Here is a 15,469-nt window from a genome sequence, read left to right as displayed (position 1 = left end):
TTCTTGAACTATAGGGTAAAGTACTTCATTAATAGCAAAACAAGATATAATGATATCCCCTGTACAAGGGAAGACTGAACAGACCCAATTACAAGCAGCACAAAGCCAACAACAAACCTATATATTCCTTACAAAAAGAAAATCTTGATCAAAAGAAGAATATGTTTTATTGAGGAGCTTTTATTTACTTTAATATTTTAGGGAATTCAAATGAGGAAAATAACAGGTTACTCAGGTTGAAGCTGCATCTTAGGCTGTGTTTGGTAAGAGAGCAAATGCAAATATACATTCATGAAAATGAAAACTTGGGTTGATTTTGCCTTGATAAATTTTGTGTTCTTAGTTCTTACCAAGCGCATTTGGTTGTGATTGGTACAAACACGAATTCCAAGACTAGAATCTACCTTTTTTATTACCAACTTTGTGTGCAAAAATTTTCTTCCACTTTGAATGAAAACATATCAGAAAAATTAATTTACTGTCATTTTCAGTACAAAAATGTATTCTTACCAAATGCCTGCAAAACTGAACCACAGTGCAAATTCGCTTTGATTCATCGTTTGCACTCTTACCAAACAGCCTTGGGGAAAATCAGTAGCACTAATAAAATGGACTGCACAAGATTGAATTTTAGAGGTTTCTCTACAGATGAAAGCATTAGAGGATACTTCCCCATCTTTGACTATCAAATCCATTGTTTCCCAACCTCATCTTGGTCCCATCTTGCTCATAAAGTGATCAATCTGAACTATGATGGCTGCTCTCTAGGGAAAGTGGAACTATCAGGTATAAATGGTGCATTCAGATGGCATAAGGATATTTTACTGGTGTAGATTTTCAGGAGGTCCCATATGTAATTTAAGGAGTGAGTTATATGGGGGATTGACTATCCTGGTCCTGGACTAGTTGCAGTGGGTGCCTGTAGTGTAATTTTGGTCTCTGGCTGTGTTGTAGTTCATGTTTTGTTGGTCTGGCATTTCTGGTTTGGAAGTCTGGCTTTCTTCTTGTATCTTCTACTTGTTTCTTTCTTCTTCAGTAATTTATCTAAATGCCTAGAAAGAGATGAGTTGCATGAAAACTTAAATGCTTATATCGAAGAGGATTAAAATAAAATAATTTATGTATGCATAGAAGCATCAAATATGTCTAATACAAGCAAAGATTGAGTCCTAAGCATATCATATACTCACTTCCAAACCAAGCAATCAATAGAAGCATTGTACTTAGCTCGACCAGATGTCACTTGAAAACTCGTCTTTGCAGTTTGCTTTGGCACTGGAATCTTGATCACAACTCCAAGGGCAAACATTTTTGCACCAAACACACTCTTCACCTGAAGGTTAACAGTAAAATAAGTCCAAAATCACAACATGATATATTCATCTTTTGAAATGTAACTACAAACCTTCACATTTACTTCCATGCGTGTCCTACCCAATTCCTTGATTGTTGGCAATACCCGAAATGGAAGATTTACACCCTCAGTAATACGATATCTAAACAAACCAAATACTATCATTAAATAGGAAATGTTGGAAGCTCATGTTAACCCACACATCAGTAAGTACAAACCATTACACAATGCAAAAGAAATTGTATAAAAAAAAAAAGAAGAAGAAGAAGAAGATTGGATATGGTGGCACATGCCAAATGATCTCATGGAACAAGACTATGGAGAAATACATATGAAGACATGAAAACTGTATGTACAAGACCACAAAAAGTGGGGTTCAGTTGGACATGAATATAACTTTTTTTTCAAAATGAATTTTATTAAAATTTAAAACAAATGGGACCAAAAGGATTTGCAGGCACTTAAAAAATGCAATGTCCAAAAGTGATAATATAGAAGTATTTAGAAACAGATGAAATTTACAAAACATCATGGTTTAGATCACAGACTGGCAATAGAAAGCCCATCCATAGATTGAACCCAAATCCATTTAGATACACAGTCCACATGTTACCCAGGTAGCAACAAAAAAAAAAAAAAAAGAAAAAAGGTTTCTGCTATTGCCTGACTGTAGCACACAAAAACCATGCTAAATGAATCAAAGCTAAAGAAGATTTAAGTTCCTTCTAAGGAAAAAATAAATAAAGAAAAGAAAACAGTTAACTTACTTCATCAGTTCAAATTCACCATCAGGCGGAACAAAGCTGACCGTTTTCTCTGAGTTGAACCTTGTCAGGTTTACACATTGGTGGAAAGTAACATCATCAAGCTCAATAGTTTTGCCACTGTAAGACAACAGAGATTTCAAGTATTCAGCTACCAAAAAATTAAACATATGCTAGGAATAAACAATTTTAAGCCAGAACCGCAGAGAACAAATTAAGAAAGAATTAAGTCATTTTATGGGCAAGGAGCAATAAAATGGGGTTAGATAGCAAGGCTAACCTAATTATAGATAACTCATACCATTGTAAATAGCATTTTTTATCTCTATTGATAAAATATTTAATGTTAGCTATCAAAAAAATATTTTGAAGAAACACACATGTATAGATACAGAAGTAGAAGGTGCATGTTAGCAGTCCCTTATAGACCTGCTTTGCACATTAAAAGCCCCTAAAAAAGTTATATGTATAGGCATATTTTGGCTTTGAAGACTTCTGTCTTTTGTCTTTCTCAGCTCTAGTTATTTAAAAGTCACTCTAGTCATAGAAATAGCTTGGGACCACACAGTTAACATGGGGTTAAAGATCTAGATTGGTAGTTTATTACTGATTTAATTAGAGATAGTCATGCTTTTTAAAGATTTGTGTAATAACCTAACATTTGGGGCTACTTTGTAACCCCACTCTACAGATACCATTCCTTTACTGACCTTCATTTCTCATTTTTCTTTATCTTCTTGTTCCTGTATTAAATATTATTTGGCTTATGCACTGTACCAGAAAGAGATGCTGCTGTACTTATCAAGTGTGCATGAGAGAGAAGGAGAATGAAAAAAACGTGATAGAGTTGCAAGTACAAAGTCAATCTGACATGTTGATAGATGGTGTTTGAACAGTTAAGAGAATTTAACAATTGTTAAATGTGGTTTTTAAACTAAGTTGACCCTAGGCATGAAAGCAAATGGAAAAAATGTATTGTCAAACCGTTATTTCAGTATAAAATCAAATAATTGAATTACTGGTAGTGGAAATTTTCATAAGAAACTATAACATCAAGGATACAATTAAAGAAGCCCTATTTGAGAAGAAAATCTTCTTTTGGACCATTTCTCGTTTTGTGCATGTCATCCTTGATATTTGAGAAGAAAACCTTCTGTATCATTCCAATTTTATCAGATGTCATCCTTGGAGCACATTTTAATTGGGTTAGGAGGTCAGCAACGGGTTGGCTGATGTTTTAGCAAAGCAAGGGGTTAACAGGGAGACTTTATTTTGGGCATGCTTGTAAATTGATTATGTTACGAGGGGTCACCTTATTTTGGAAGGTGACAGTTGTAATTCTATAATTCTCAAGCTTAATAAAAGTTGATGTTTCCTATCAAAATAAAAAAGACGAAAGCCTTCTTACATATTGCTTTCTTAACATCCTCTCAGATCAAGGATTACAACACCAAGTCGTGAGGGACAAAGATCAACAGGGTCCATTTTAATCAATAACAAAGACTTTAATTAAACAGATATAAAGAATAATTACAAGGGGGGGTGGTAAACTATCTTAAATCCCCAAGCAGAGGCTAGAGCCCCCCAAAAAAGAAAAAAACAGAATTACAAAAGAACCCAAAACAGAGATTCACGAATCACCCCTTGCTTGACTAACCCATCAGCAAATGAGTTAGCAGATCTCTTCACCCAACTGCACTTTTACTTCCATATCCTTAGCCAGCCACTTGAAATTTTTCTTTTCAATGATGTAGCACCACAACCCAGTCTTATCTTCTTTCAGCCACCCTACTACCACCACCTCCAAATCACCTTCAACTACAAGCCTCCTTATATTCAAATCTTTTGCCCTTTGGACTCCTTCCAATGCTGCAAGAATCTCAGCCCCGAGGGAATCACCTGCACCAATTGGGCCTGAGACCATGGCTAATACAATCCCATTCTCATCCCTGAATACTCCCCCAATGCCAAATTGCCCTGGGTTCCCTCTACTACTGCCATCAAAGTTCAGCTTTATATAACCAGTAGGGGGAGGGATCCAAGGACTTTACCCAGTTCTAACCTGGGCAGAGCTAGCAATCTCTTCCCACTTTGTCAGCAAGTCATCCAGAGTGAAATCAGTGAATAAATCTGAGGATTTTAACCATTGTGCCACCCTTAAGTGGATCAGTTCTATTACATTTTCAATGCTCCTCTCCCTTTCTGAGAAGATTCTTGAGTTTCGTTCTTCCCACAAGGACCAACATATACCAGCCCTTAAGCATCTCAAGGAGATTGCAAAGTCATCGATTCTTTGGATGTATACACTTTACCTACGCAGGAAAGATCACACTGGTACTGTTACTATAGAAAAGAAGATAAGTCAAACCCTAGCAAAGTGCTAGAAATTCCAGATATCATATTTCATTTGTAACATCACACGCACCCGTCCACCTGGAGAAGGGTGTGCATAAATGTATAATACACATCAACAAAAGCAAAACACGTCAGCCACAGAAAGCTAACAAGTAGCCTTGATGAAAATACCATGGTGATTTAAATCCTGATTTATGAAATTAGAAAAACCTGGCTCAGATTTTTTTTCTGATGAATTCCTGACTCATAAATTTCATGTCATAATACTGGCTAAAGGAAGAATATGCTGAAGAAGTTAAATGGTGAGATGTAGGATTTAGGGGAGATGTACTAAAGTAGAAGTGCTTTGGACAGTTTGGGGGGAAAGGAACTCAAGAATTTTTGAAGAAAGAGAAAGAACAAAGAAGCCTTGGTAGAAATCATAACCCGAAGAGTGGCACACTGGGCACAAAAGTCAAAACTTTTTTTCAGCATTTAAGGTTGACTGTTTTAGGGCCTGGGGTGTTATTGCTGCCTCATCATCTACAAGACAGAAATCTGTTGAGAAGTGGTCACCCCCAATATGTGGTTGGAAGAAATTGAATTTTGATGGGAGTTGTGTGGGCAATCCAGGCCCATCAGGCATAGGGGGTCATTAAGGATGAGGAAGGAAACATCATAGCTTTATACTCAGGACCTGCTGAACAAGATGATGTGGCAAGATCAGAGCTACTGGCTGCAGTATATGGGGTTGAGAAGGTTAATTTGGGTATTGATAGCTGATCATCGAGGGTGACTTGAGAACTGTTGTGAATTGGATGAAGGGGGAGGGGGTGACATGGCATCTGAGGAATGAATTCAGGTGATTTAAATGGCTCTCAAAGGACATGACAATCCGAGTTAAATGGGTGAGGAGAACTGCCAACAGCCTAGCAGATGGTCTAGCTAAGCAAGGGGTACAAAGAACTCACTTGTATTGGGGTAAATTGTATATCTTTTTTTTTTTTGATAAATAAGATGAGCTTTTATTAGACTTTAAGATAAAACTTTACAAGCATCCCTTAGAGAGGCACGAGATGCTACCTCTCTATAAAAAGCAAAGAGCAAAGAAAAATACAATGGAGCCCAAAACAAAATATCCCTATTCACCCCTCGCTTAGCCTAAGCATAAGCCGTTCCCTTTGCATATCTCCTCACCCACTGTAGCCTGAGATTCATATTCCTAGTAAGCCACTTAAACTTTTTCATTTTGTTATTGTCAAGTATGTAGGGGTATTTCTGTCTTTATACTTGTGTTGAGGTTGCTGTGGTTTCCAAGAAACCCTCCCCTAATTGATGAAGAGAAGAGGGCTGATTCGTGTGGTGCAGTGGGTGTCTTGTGTGGTCTGATTTTTTTGTGTGGTTTGATTTTTGGGTGATAAGGTAAGAGATTTCTATGCATATTTTTGTTATGAATCAAATAAGAAGTATGTTTCAGATCGTATGGTGGGACTTCAAACTGTATTGTGTTAGGGTTTATCTTGTTTTTAGTGTGATTCGAAGGGGGAGTGGTCCTCATATAGTGGTGAGATTTCAGGTAGTCGTGGGGTAGGGTTTGTGGTGTAAAGAGTGCAATCTTCAGCAATAACAAGTGCTGAAACCAGTGTCATCAGTGTGTGGTGTGGTCTAGTGTGCAGTGTGCCGAATTCAGTAATAACAGAATTCAGTAATGGGAGATAGCAGTGATAGCAAATCTAATGTGATGATACCTACTGACTACCTGAATGTTCAAATGACTTCCATTAAACTAAATGGAGAGAATTATGTACCTTGGGCTAAATTTGTAGAAGTTTTTCTGAAAGCAAAGAAGAAGATGAAACACACAAGGGAGGAAAAACCCTCCACTAATTCTCATGAGTATGATGACTGGGAACAAGAGGATGCATAGATTATCACGTGGTTATGGAACAGTATGGAATCCAAGATTAGTGTAAATTTCATGTTTCTTGACGCTGCCAAAGATGTGTGGGACCATGCTAAGAAGTTGTATTCTGGTCAATATAATACAACTAGAGTATATCAGTTGTATCAGGAAAACTTTAATCTGCAAGAGGGCAATCGGAGTCTTGAGGAGTACTATGCTAGTATGAGAAACATTTGTAATGAGCTGAATGTTTATCACCCCCTCACTCGATTTTTGGTGGGGCTGAAATCTGGGTATGAACCAGTGCGGGCTCAGATACTAGGAGGGTTAGCTCTTCCTTTAGAAGAGGTGTTTGCTCGACTTTGGAGGATTTCCATTGGATTTACTGAGAACTCTAATGTTTCTAATAGATCAGTCTTTGCAGTATCGAGGGGCTGTGGTGTTAGAGGTGGAGCTCGGGGAGTTCAGTCTGGTCGTAGTGGTAGCAGTGGTCCGGTATATGGCCAGAGTGGTGGTGGTGGACCTACATATAACCGTGGCGGTGGTCGTACTGGAGGTAGAGATTCAGGGGGAGCCCGTGGCAGAGGACGTGGTTCCGGCCCGATAAGGTGTACTCATTGTGGTATGGATGGACATACCATTAATTATTGCTATGACTTGCATGATCCACCCTCAACTTGGGCCAATCATACCACGACTAGTCACACCAGTTTCAGACAGAAGAGTCGTTCAGCTGATCAGGTGCCTCCTACATCCACAGATGTTCCCGGGAAGGAGATGGTGAGTGTTCCCCATGATGAGTATGAGAGGTTTGTCCAATCCACATCTCAACAGAACACGGCTACTCTCGCACACTCAAGTATGGCTTGTTTGGCATCCACACCCAATACTTGGAATATTGACTCTGGAGCTTCTGATCACATGACTAGAACTCCAAGTGTGTTTTCAAGACAATGTTAACATGACCCCCTTGTCTTTATCCTCAGTTTTGTATGTCCCTAAATTTCCGTTTAACCTTATGTCTGTTAGTAAATTGACCAAGGCACTCAATTGCTCTATTACTTTTTACCCTTCTTTGTGTGTTTTTCAAGATCTCAAGACGGGGATGAAGATTGGTGGAGGGCATAAAGCTAGTGGATTGTATTATCTTGACGGTGGAGGAAGAACATCAACAGCTCTCCAATTATCTCTCTCTCCTCTCTAGTGGCACTGTTGATTTGGTCATCCTTCACTGAAAGTTTTGAAGTCTTTAGTTCCTTCGTTGAGTCAACTTTCAGTTTTAGATTGTGAGTCGTGTTAGTTGGGAAAACATCAGCGTGTTCCCTTTAGTCCTAGGGTTGATAACCGTGTGACGAGTCATTTTTCTTTGGTTCATTCAAATGTTTGGAGTCCTTATAAAGTGATTCCATACAATGGATATAGATATTTTGTCATTTTTGTTGATGATTATTCAAGGATGACGTGGCTCTATTTAATGAAAGAAAAGAGTGAATTGTTTACCATCTTCCAAAAATTTTATGCTGAGATTTGCAACCAATTTGGTGTTTACATTAAAATTTTTCGTTCTGATAATGGCCATGAATAATTCTCTTCATCATTTCAAGAATACTTGGACCAACATGGCATTATACATCAGACCTCATGTACTTACACCCCACAACAAAATAGGGTGGCTAAAAGAAAGAATCGTCATCTTTTGGAAACAACTCGATCCCTCATCCATCACATGAATGTTCCCAAACCCTTGTGGAGTGATGCGGTGCTTAGTTCTTGCTTCTTGATTAATCGGATGCCCACATCTATCCTTGATGGTCATTCCCCATTCACTACCTTGTTTCCCACCTTGTCTTTGTTTCCTCTTTCTCCTCGGGTTTTTGGGTGTGTTTGCTTCGCCCATAATCTGGGCCCCGGAAAGGACAAGTTAGATGCACGATTCATTAAGTGCATCTTCCTTGGCTATTCCCGGACCCAGAAATGGTATAAGTGTTATCATCCTAGTTCTCGACGTTCCTTTGTGTGGGTTGATGTTACCTTCTTTGAGTCTACTTCGTTTTTCTTGGAGCCCGATGATGTTTCTTCCTCCTCATCACCTCCTCCTCTTCCACTTCCAGTTGCGGATTTTGTTCCTCTTGTTCCAGTTGTGACCAAGTCCTTGCCTCCAGTACCACCACCAGTTGAACAGCCACCTATCTGTCAAGTGTATACACATCGCCCACATGTACCGGCTTCTCCTCCTCCAGCTCTATCAACGTCAACAGATCCGGCAATTGTCTCCACACCAGCCCCAAACCCAGTATCTGATCTTGATCTTCCCATTGCCTTGAGGAAAGGTAAACGCACTTGTACCCTTCATCCTATTTCTAATTATGTTTCACTCACTCACCTTTCCGCTTCCCATCGCCAGTTTATCTCTTTGTTATCCTCAATTGTTGTCCCTAAGGATGTCTAGGAAGCCCTTGCCTCTCCAGGATGGTGCCATGCAATGGAAGAACTCTCAACTCTAACTAATAATCATACTTGGGACCTCACCATTCTTCCTCTTGGGAAGCAGGTTGTTGGTTGTAAGTGGGTTTATACTGTTAAGTATTTACCTAAAGAGCGACTGAAAGCTAGATTGGTTGCAAAAAAGTACTCCCAAACCTATGGTATTGACTACACATAGACCTTCTCCCCAGTTGCTAAGATAGGTTTGGTTCGTGTTATGATCTCTAATGCTGTTATGTATGATTGGCCCCTCTATCAGCTTGATATCAAGAATGCTTTCTTGCATGGTAATTTGCTCGAGGTCTATATGGAGCAACCACCAGGGTTTGTTGCTCAAGGGGAGGATGATAAGGTATGCAAACTAAAGAAGGCTATTTATGGGCTTAAACAGCCTCCTCGAGCATGGTTTGGTAGGTTCAGTGAGGTGGTAAAGAAGTTTGGTATGAAACAGTGTCAAGTTGATCATTCAGTCTTCAGTCATGACTCTCAGGCAGGAAAAATCCTATTGGTGGTGTATGTAGATGATATTGTTATTACCAAGAATGATAAAATGGGCATTGACAGGTTGAAGACTTTTCTACAGGAACAATTTCAAACAAAGGACCTTGGTAAATTGAAATATTTCTTGGGGATAGAAGTAGCAAGGTCTAAGCATGGTATTAATTTGTATCAGAGGAAATATGTGCTTGATTTGTTGGAGGAAATAGGTTTGTTAAGTGCTAAACCAGCTGAAACACCTATGGAAACAAACACTAAGTTGAGCAGTGATATGGGTAAAGTGTTTGAAGACCTTGGCAGATACCGGCGACTTGTAGGTAAACTGAACTACCTAACCATCACTCGGCCAAATATTTCATTTGCGGTTAGTGTGGTAAGTCAGTTCATGCAGAAACCTCTGGTTCCTCATTGGGATGTCGTTCTAAGAATTGCGCAGTATTTAAAAGGGGCTCCTGGTCGTGGTTTAATATACAAAAGTGGTGGAAAACTTGAAATAGAAGGATATACTGATGCTGACTGGGCCGGTTCTATGTCTAATAGGATATCTACCATAGGCTATTGCACTTTTCTTGGGGGTAATCAGGTGACATGAAAAAGTAAGAAGCAGACAGTCGTGGCGAGAAACAGTGCAGAGGTAGAATATAGAGCTATGGCACATACTACTTGTGAATTAGTGTGGCTAAGGAACCTTCTACAAGAGATAGGATACAATGTTAACACTCCAATGAAGCTCTATTGTGACAATCAAGCTGCAGTTCATATTTCTTCTAATCCGGTGTTTCATGAAAGAACCAAGCACATAGAGGTTGATTGTCACTTTGTGAGAGAGAAGGTGCTGAATGGAGTGATAGACACTGCATATGTTAACACAAGGAACCAGTGGGCAGACTTATTTACTAAAGGGTTGAGTCGAGGAAGAGTGGACTACATATGTAACAAGCTAGGATTATATGATATATACTCACCAGCTTGAGGGGGAGCGTTAGTGTCGAGTATGTAGGGGTATTTCTATCTTTATACTTATGTTGAGGTTGCTGATCTGTAATATTATATTAGAACTAGTGTCCCTCACTTAAGTAAGGGCACATGTGTCTTTTCCATTATGTTAGTAATATAAAACATATCTAGCCGAATGGAAGAGGTAACTTTCTCTCATTCGAACCAGACTTTTCTTCTCTCCTTTTCTCCTCCTTTCTGTCTCTCTCTTTCTTTTTTCTTTCTTCTTCTCTCTTCTTAGCTGTTATCAGACTAACAGAACTCAAGGGCAGGTCGAATCATAATACATTTCATTTCTGTAGCACCAGGTTATAGAGTCCAAGTCCTTTAGCCAGCCCACCACCACTTTTGAACCCCCTTCTCACCAAATTTGCTAACTGTAACTCATTGGCAATCTGCACCCCTTGTAATGCTGCCAGCAACTCTGCTTTAAGAGAGTCACCCAAGCCCACGGGGCTGGAAAACAAGGCTATAAGTTTACCTTCTGAATCTCTCAATACCCCTCCTATACCCAAGGGGCCTGAATTTCCTTGGCTGCTCCCATCGAAATTCAGTTTAGTGAAGGCTTCCATTGGAGGTGACCATTGCATCTCCACACATTCCTTTCTTGAAGAACATTTTGCAATTACTTCCCAACTCCACCAAACATCATCAATGGAGAATTGGGAGAACAACTCCAAAGTCCTCACCCAATGGACCATCCTGACCATTGCACACCACAACTGCTCTAACACATCTTCACATTATTCTTCCCCTTTTATTGGACCACGAAAACAAAGAAGGGTTAAATAGCATATTGACCTGTGATGGTGGAGTCCTCTACACCCAAACAAAGAGAAAAAACAAATCCAAATCTCTGCAACAAAAGGGCAAGAGATCAATAGGTGATAGCAACTCTCATTCTTGGATTTACACAATATGCACCAATTAGGAGAGACAATAATTAGGCCTTTTCTTTTGTAACATAGCCAGAGTATTAATCTTCCCATGCACTACTTCCCAACAAAAAGCTCTTACTTTGTAAGGAATGGGTCTACACCAAAATTCTTTAAAGGGAAACGACAGAGGGTCTCAAGAGATGCACAAAGTCTTAAACAAAGCGGCACAAGAGAACAAGCCCTTAGGATGGGGGGCCCAAATACACTTATCAGGTTTATCAGGGTCTAAACTGACATTTTGAAGTATGTGTAAAAGTTCCGAACAAGCTGAAACTTCACTGTCACTTAGACCTCTCCAAAAGCCAAAGTCCCAATTAGGGCCCACAAGGAGTAAGGGAGGAACAATAAATTTAGACACACATTCATTTTTATACAAGGATACCAAATATAAGGTGGGAAAGAGATCCTTTAGCAGACTACATCCAACACTCAAGTATCTTCCCAAAATTTAACAAAAGTCCCAAAGCAAACATCATTCCTTACAAACCGAAGTAGAAAAGGCAAAGTGTGATGAATGGCTTTCCACGGAGAGGCCAATATGGCCCTGTTAGATACTCCTGCATCCCAACCTCCCATGTATGCTTGCTATTATTTTATGCCACAAACTATCTCTTTCCTCCAACCATCTCCAAATCCATTTTCCTAATAGAGTCGAGTTCATTTTATCTATATTTCCAATGCCTAAGCCACCCTCTTGCAGACTTCTACACACAACCTCCCATTTAATCAAATGATCTTTCTTTCCATCCTCGGATCCCATAGGAAATCTCTCATTACCTTCTCGATTTTTTAGCCTCCCTTTGGGGAATCCTAAATACTGATAGAAAATAAATTGGTAGATTGGCAAGAGTGGATTTAATCGAAGTAATTCTTCCTCCCAAAGACACATAGCTTCTCTTCCAAGCTGCCAACTTTTTTGCACACCTCTCAATAATTGGATTCCAAAACCTGTTTTCTCTAGGGTTTTCTCCTAAAGGGAGGCCAAGGTAGGTCAAGGGCCAGCTAACTATGGAACAATCTAAGGTGTAGGCAACAGAGTTTAGTTCCCCTTCCTCCAAGTTGACTCCCGCTACACAACTCTTTTCAAGATTAATTTTCAAATTAGAACCTAACTCAAATTTCCTCACCATTTCCTTTAAATTCCTCACCACCCCTTGCTCACCCCCTTCACAGAAATTTATGATATCATCTGCAAATTGCAAATGTGTCACTGACACCAAATCCCTTCCAATCTTCCACCCTTTTATTACATTCTTCCTATCAGCCTTTGAGGTCAATCTACTAGGGTGAACAAAAAAGGTGAAAGAGGATCACCTTGCCTTAGACCACAATAGGCTGGAAAGAAGTCTCTCACAGCCCCATTAATCAGAGGATAGTAGTGACATGAATTAATGCAACCAAAAATCCAATTGCACCATCTTTCCCCAAACCCACAATTCTTCATTACATCATCAAGGAAATTCCAGTCTACCAAATCATAAGCTTTCTCCATATCCAATTTACATACGAAACATTTCTTCCTCAATTTTTTCATATCCTCCACACATTCATTAGCAATAAGAATTTGATCAGTTATTTGTCTCCCTTGGATAAAGGCCCCCTGATTTTGACTAATTATGGTTGGACATACTACTTTTAATCTCAAAGATAGAACCTTAGCCAAAATCTTATAGATGTTTGTTACTAGGCTAATGGGTCTAAAGTCCTTTGGATGGCTAGCATCAGTCCTCTTTGGAATAAGGGCAAGAAAGGTTGCATTCACCCCTCGGCTCACAATAAACCTCTCCGCAAATTCATTGAAGACCTCACAAAGATCATCTTTTACAATGTCCCAACAGTCTTGATAGAAAGCCATAGTAAATCCATCTAGCCCTGGGGCTTTCAATCTATTCATTGAGAAAACTGCCTTCCTTATTTCCTCTTCCACAATGTCTCTCTCCATCCACTATGCTACTTTAGTCTCCACTTAGGGCCACTCAAAACCTTCCAATCGTAATCTATCATCCAAGGACCTCCTAAAGATTTCTTTGAAGTGGTCCACAAAGAACCTGGCAATTTCATCTTGATTTGTTATCTCTTGCCCATCTACCTCCAATCTAGCCACAAAATTTTTTCCTCCTCCCATTTTCCAAAGTATGAAAGAATTTTGTGTTACCATCACCTTCTTTCAACCACTTGCACCTTGACTTTTGTCTCCAACTGATCTCTTCCCTTAATGAAACTTCTTCCAAATCTTTCTTAATCCTAAACCTCAATTCTCTTTCCTCCTCTACCAAGATTCCTTGGACTTCCTTCTCATCTAACTCCTCTATCTTGGATATCAAAATGACCTTTTGTTCCTCAATTCTCCCGAAATGATCTTTGTTCCATTCCTTAATTTTCTCTCTCAATATTTTTAGTTTCTTATGAAATCCCACTCCTTTCCACTTCACCCCCCTTATCCTCCCTCCACTAAGCTCATTACAAATCAGGCTCCAAATCCTGTTAGCTTCCTCTTTAACTAATGACACCCCCCCAATCCTCTGTCTGCCTCTACACCCTTCTTAACCTCACTTCCATCTTCTCCAACTGGTTGGGAAACAGGTGTGGTAGTAGAAGTATCTGCAACAGGCACAGAGACACAATCAGTACCAAAAACAGAATCGACAATAATGCCTGAATTGAGAGGCACAAGGGGGTTGTCTGAAATAGGAGAATGAAATCCAGTAGGAACCAACTTGGGAACCCTTAGAGCAGATCAATTGGCCCGTAGTACTGGGACTCAAGCCACAAAAGTTATTAGGACCCTCACCCTGTTCTCTCCTTGATGCATTCAAGTTTCGTCCAGATGAAGGAGTCGACACCATCCTACATGGCTCTTGGTTTTGGTGTGAATCTAGTTTAGAGTCTTCGGTCTTCCCTATTGAGAGAGGTAGACCCAACAACCTCCGTAATAGCTACCATCACCTCCTTTGTATCAGTGAATTTAGTAACAACAAACCCAGAATCTTGTACAACGTCGGGCTGGCCTTCCTTGCCAAATAAATCTTCCTCTAAGAATAGAATCTCAGTATGGAAACTCTCCTCCTCTTCCAGAGAGAAAACTTGTTTTCCTCAATGCTACCAATACCTTAATCCTCAACAGATTCTGTTTCACTGTCGCCCTCACTAGAATCGTCCAAACCTTCTACCGTCGCCATCTAGAGCTTGGAGGATGACTTCTTAAACTTTGGGTTGCACCGTTCTGGGGAGCAAACAGATTTTCTGTTGCTGGGAACCCATGCCCAGGTGGAAGATGCCGCCTGGTTGCAGGAGCGACTTGCGGCCGGTAGAGGATTGCTGGAAGGGGACGATGATGGACCAGTATTATTGCCCATCAACTCCCTACCTTGCCCCATCACGTGCCTGTTTAAGGTGTCATGTGCATCTACATCAAGATGGCCCATGGATTCTTTTGTAACGGGCCCAATAGGCTGGCCCGAAATATTAATAGTTAGGCGGGTCTCCATTGCCACGTGATTACTAAAGGAAGCACGTGTGGGGCGGCTTTGAGGCATGCTTCCTCGATTTGAAAACCGGTGTCGGTCCACCTCCTGCCTTTCTTCCTCACTGTTCCCCCTACTAATTTACGTGTTGAAGCTCACCCACACCTTTGCCTTCAAGTATCTCTCCTCTGTCACCGCCTGCAAAAAGGAATTGCCACCTTTCTATCTTTGACCTATACCCAAACTACTTGAATAGCCGCATAGCTCTTTTCCTTTCTGATTTTTCAAATTTTGCTTAGCTAAATTTGTGTAATACCTCTTGTCTTGCAATCCACATAAAGCTGCCACCTCCACCTCTTCATCTTCCTCCCTTCTACCCTCTCTCCACAGTGGTGCTTCGATGGACATCGCCAACCATATAGAGTAGGAGTAGCCTTCTACGACTATTTGAACTCTTCTTGGAATATCTTCAGGTTTCACCCCACTCAAATTCACGGCAACAGAGTGGAGGTCAAAATCAAAGAAACCATCTAGGCGAGCCTCACAGAAAGAAGCTAGAACCCTGAATATCTCCTCTTTCCAAAGATGAAATGGCAGACCCAGCACACGATTATATTATCCTCAACTCCAAAATGTTGTGTTGGATAGAAGACACCACTTCGACACTGTAATTGCTAATCCATTCAACTGAAAATTCAAGGCATTAAGAACACCTTCAGATATAGCCATCTCCA

The 15,469-nt window shown here is 40.1% G+C and overlaps 1 protein-coding gene across 2 annotated transcripts in view; it reads right to left on the bottom strand.

Annotated features, from left to right (window-relative positions):
• Positions 1–15,469, bottom strand: part of LOC148880780 (AP-2 complex subunit mu) — a 59,346-nt gene that overhangs the window by 13,312 nt on the left and 30,565 nt on the right. For both annotated transcript variants that reach the window (XM_088962806.1, XM_088962807.1), the window contains exons 8-10: positions 2,122–2,238; positions 1,406–1,496; positions 1,191–1,333 (exon numbers count right to left, since the gene is read on the bottom strand). In XM_088962806.1, the coding sequence (XP_088818932.1) occupies positions 1,191–1,333; positions 1,406–1,496; positions 2,122–2,238 (351 nt within the window). The remainder of the gene's footprint in view (positions 1–1,190; positions 1,334–1,405; positions 1,497–2,121; positions 2,239–15,469) is intronic.

Source organism: Nelumbo lutea, chromosome 1 (assembly GCF_056320005.1).
Source record: "Nelumbo lutea isolate HS-2025 chromosome 1, American lotus-T2T, whole genome shotgun sequence".
NCBI lineage: Eukaryota > Viridiplantae > Streptophyta > Magnoliopsida > Proteales > Nelumbonaceae > Nelumbo > Nelumbo lutea.
The sequence above is the reverse complement of the archived record's forward strand: the minus strand, read 5'-3'. Positions and strand labels throughout refer to the sequence as shown.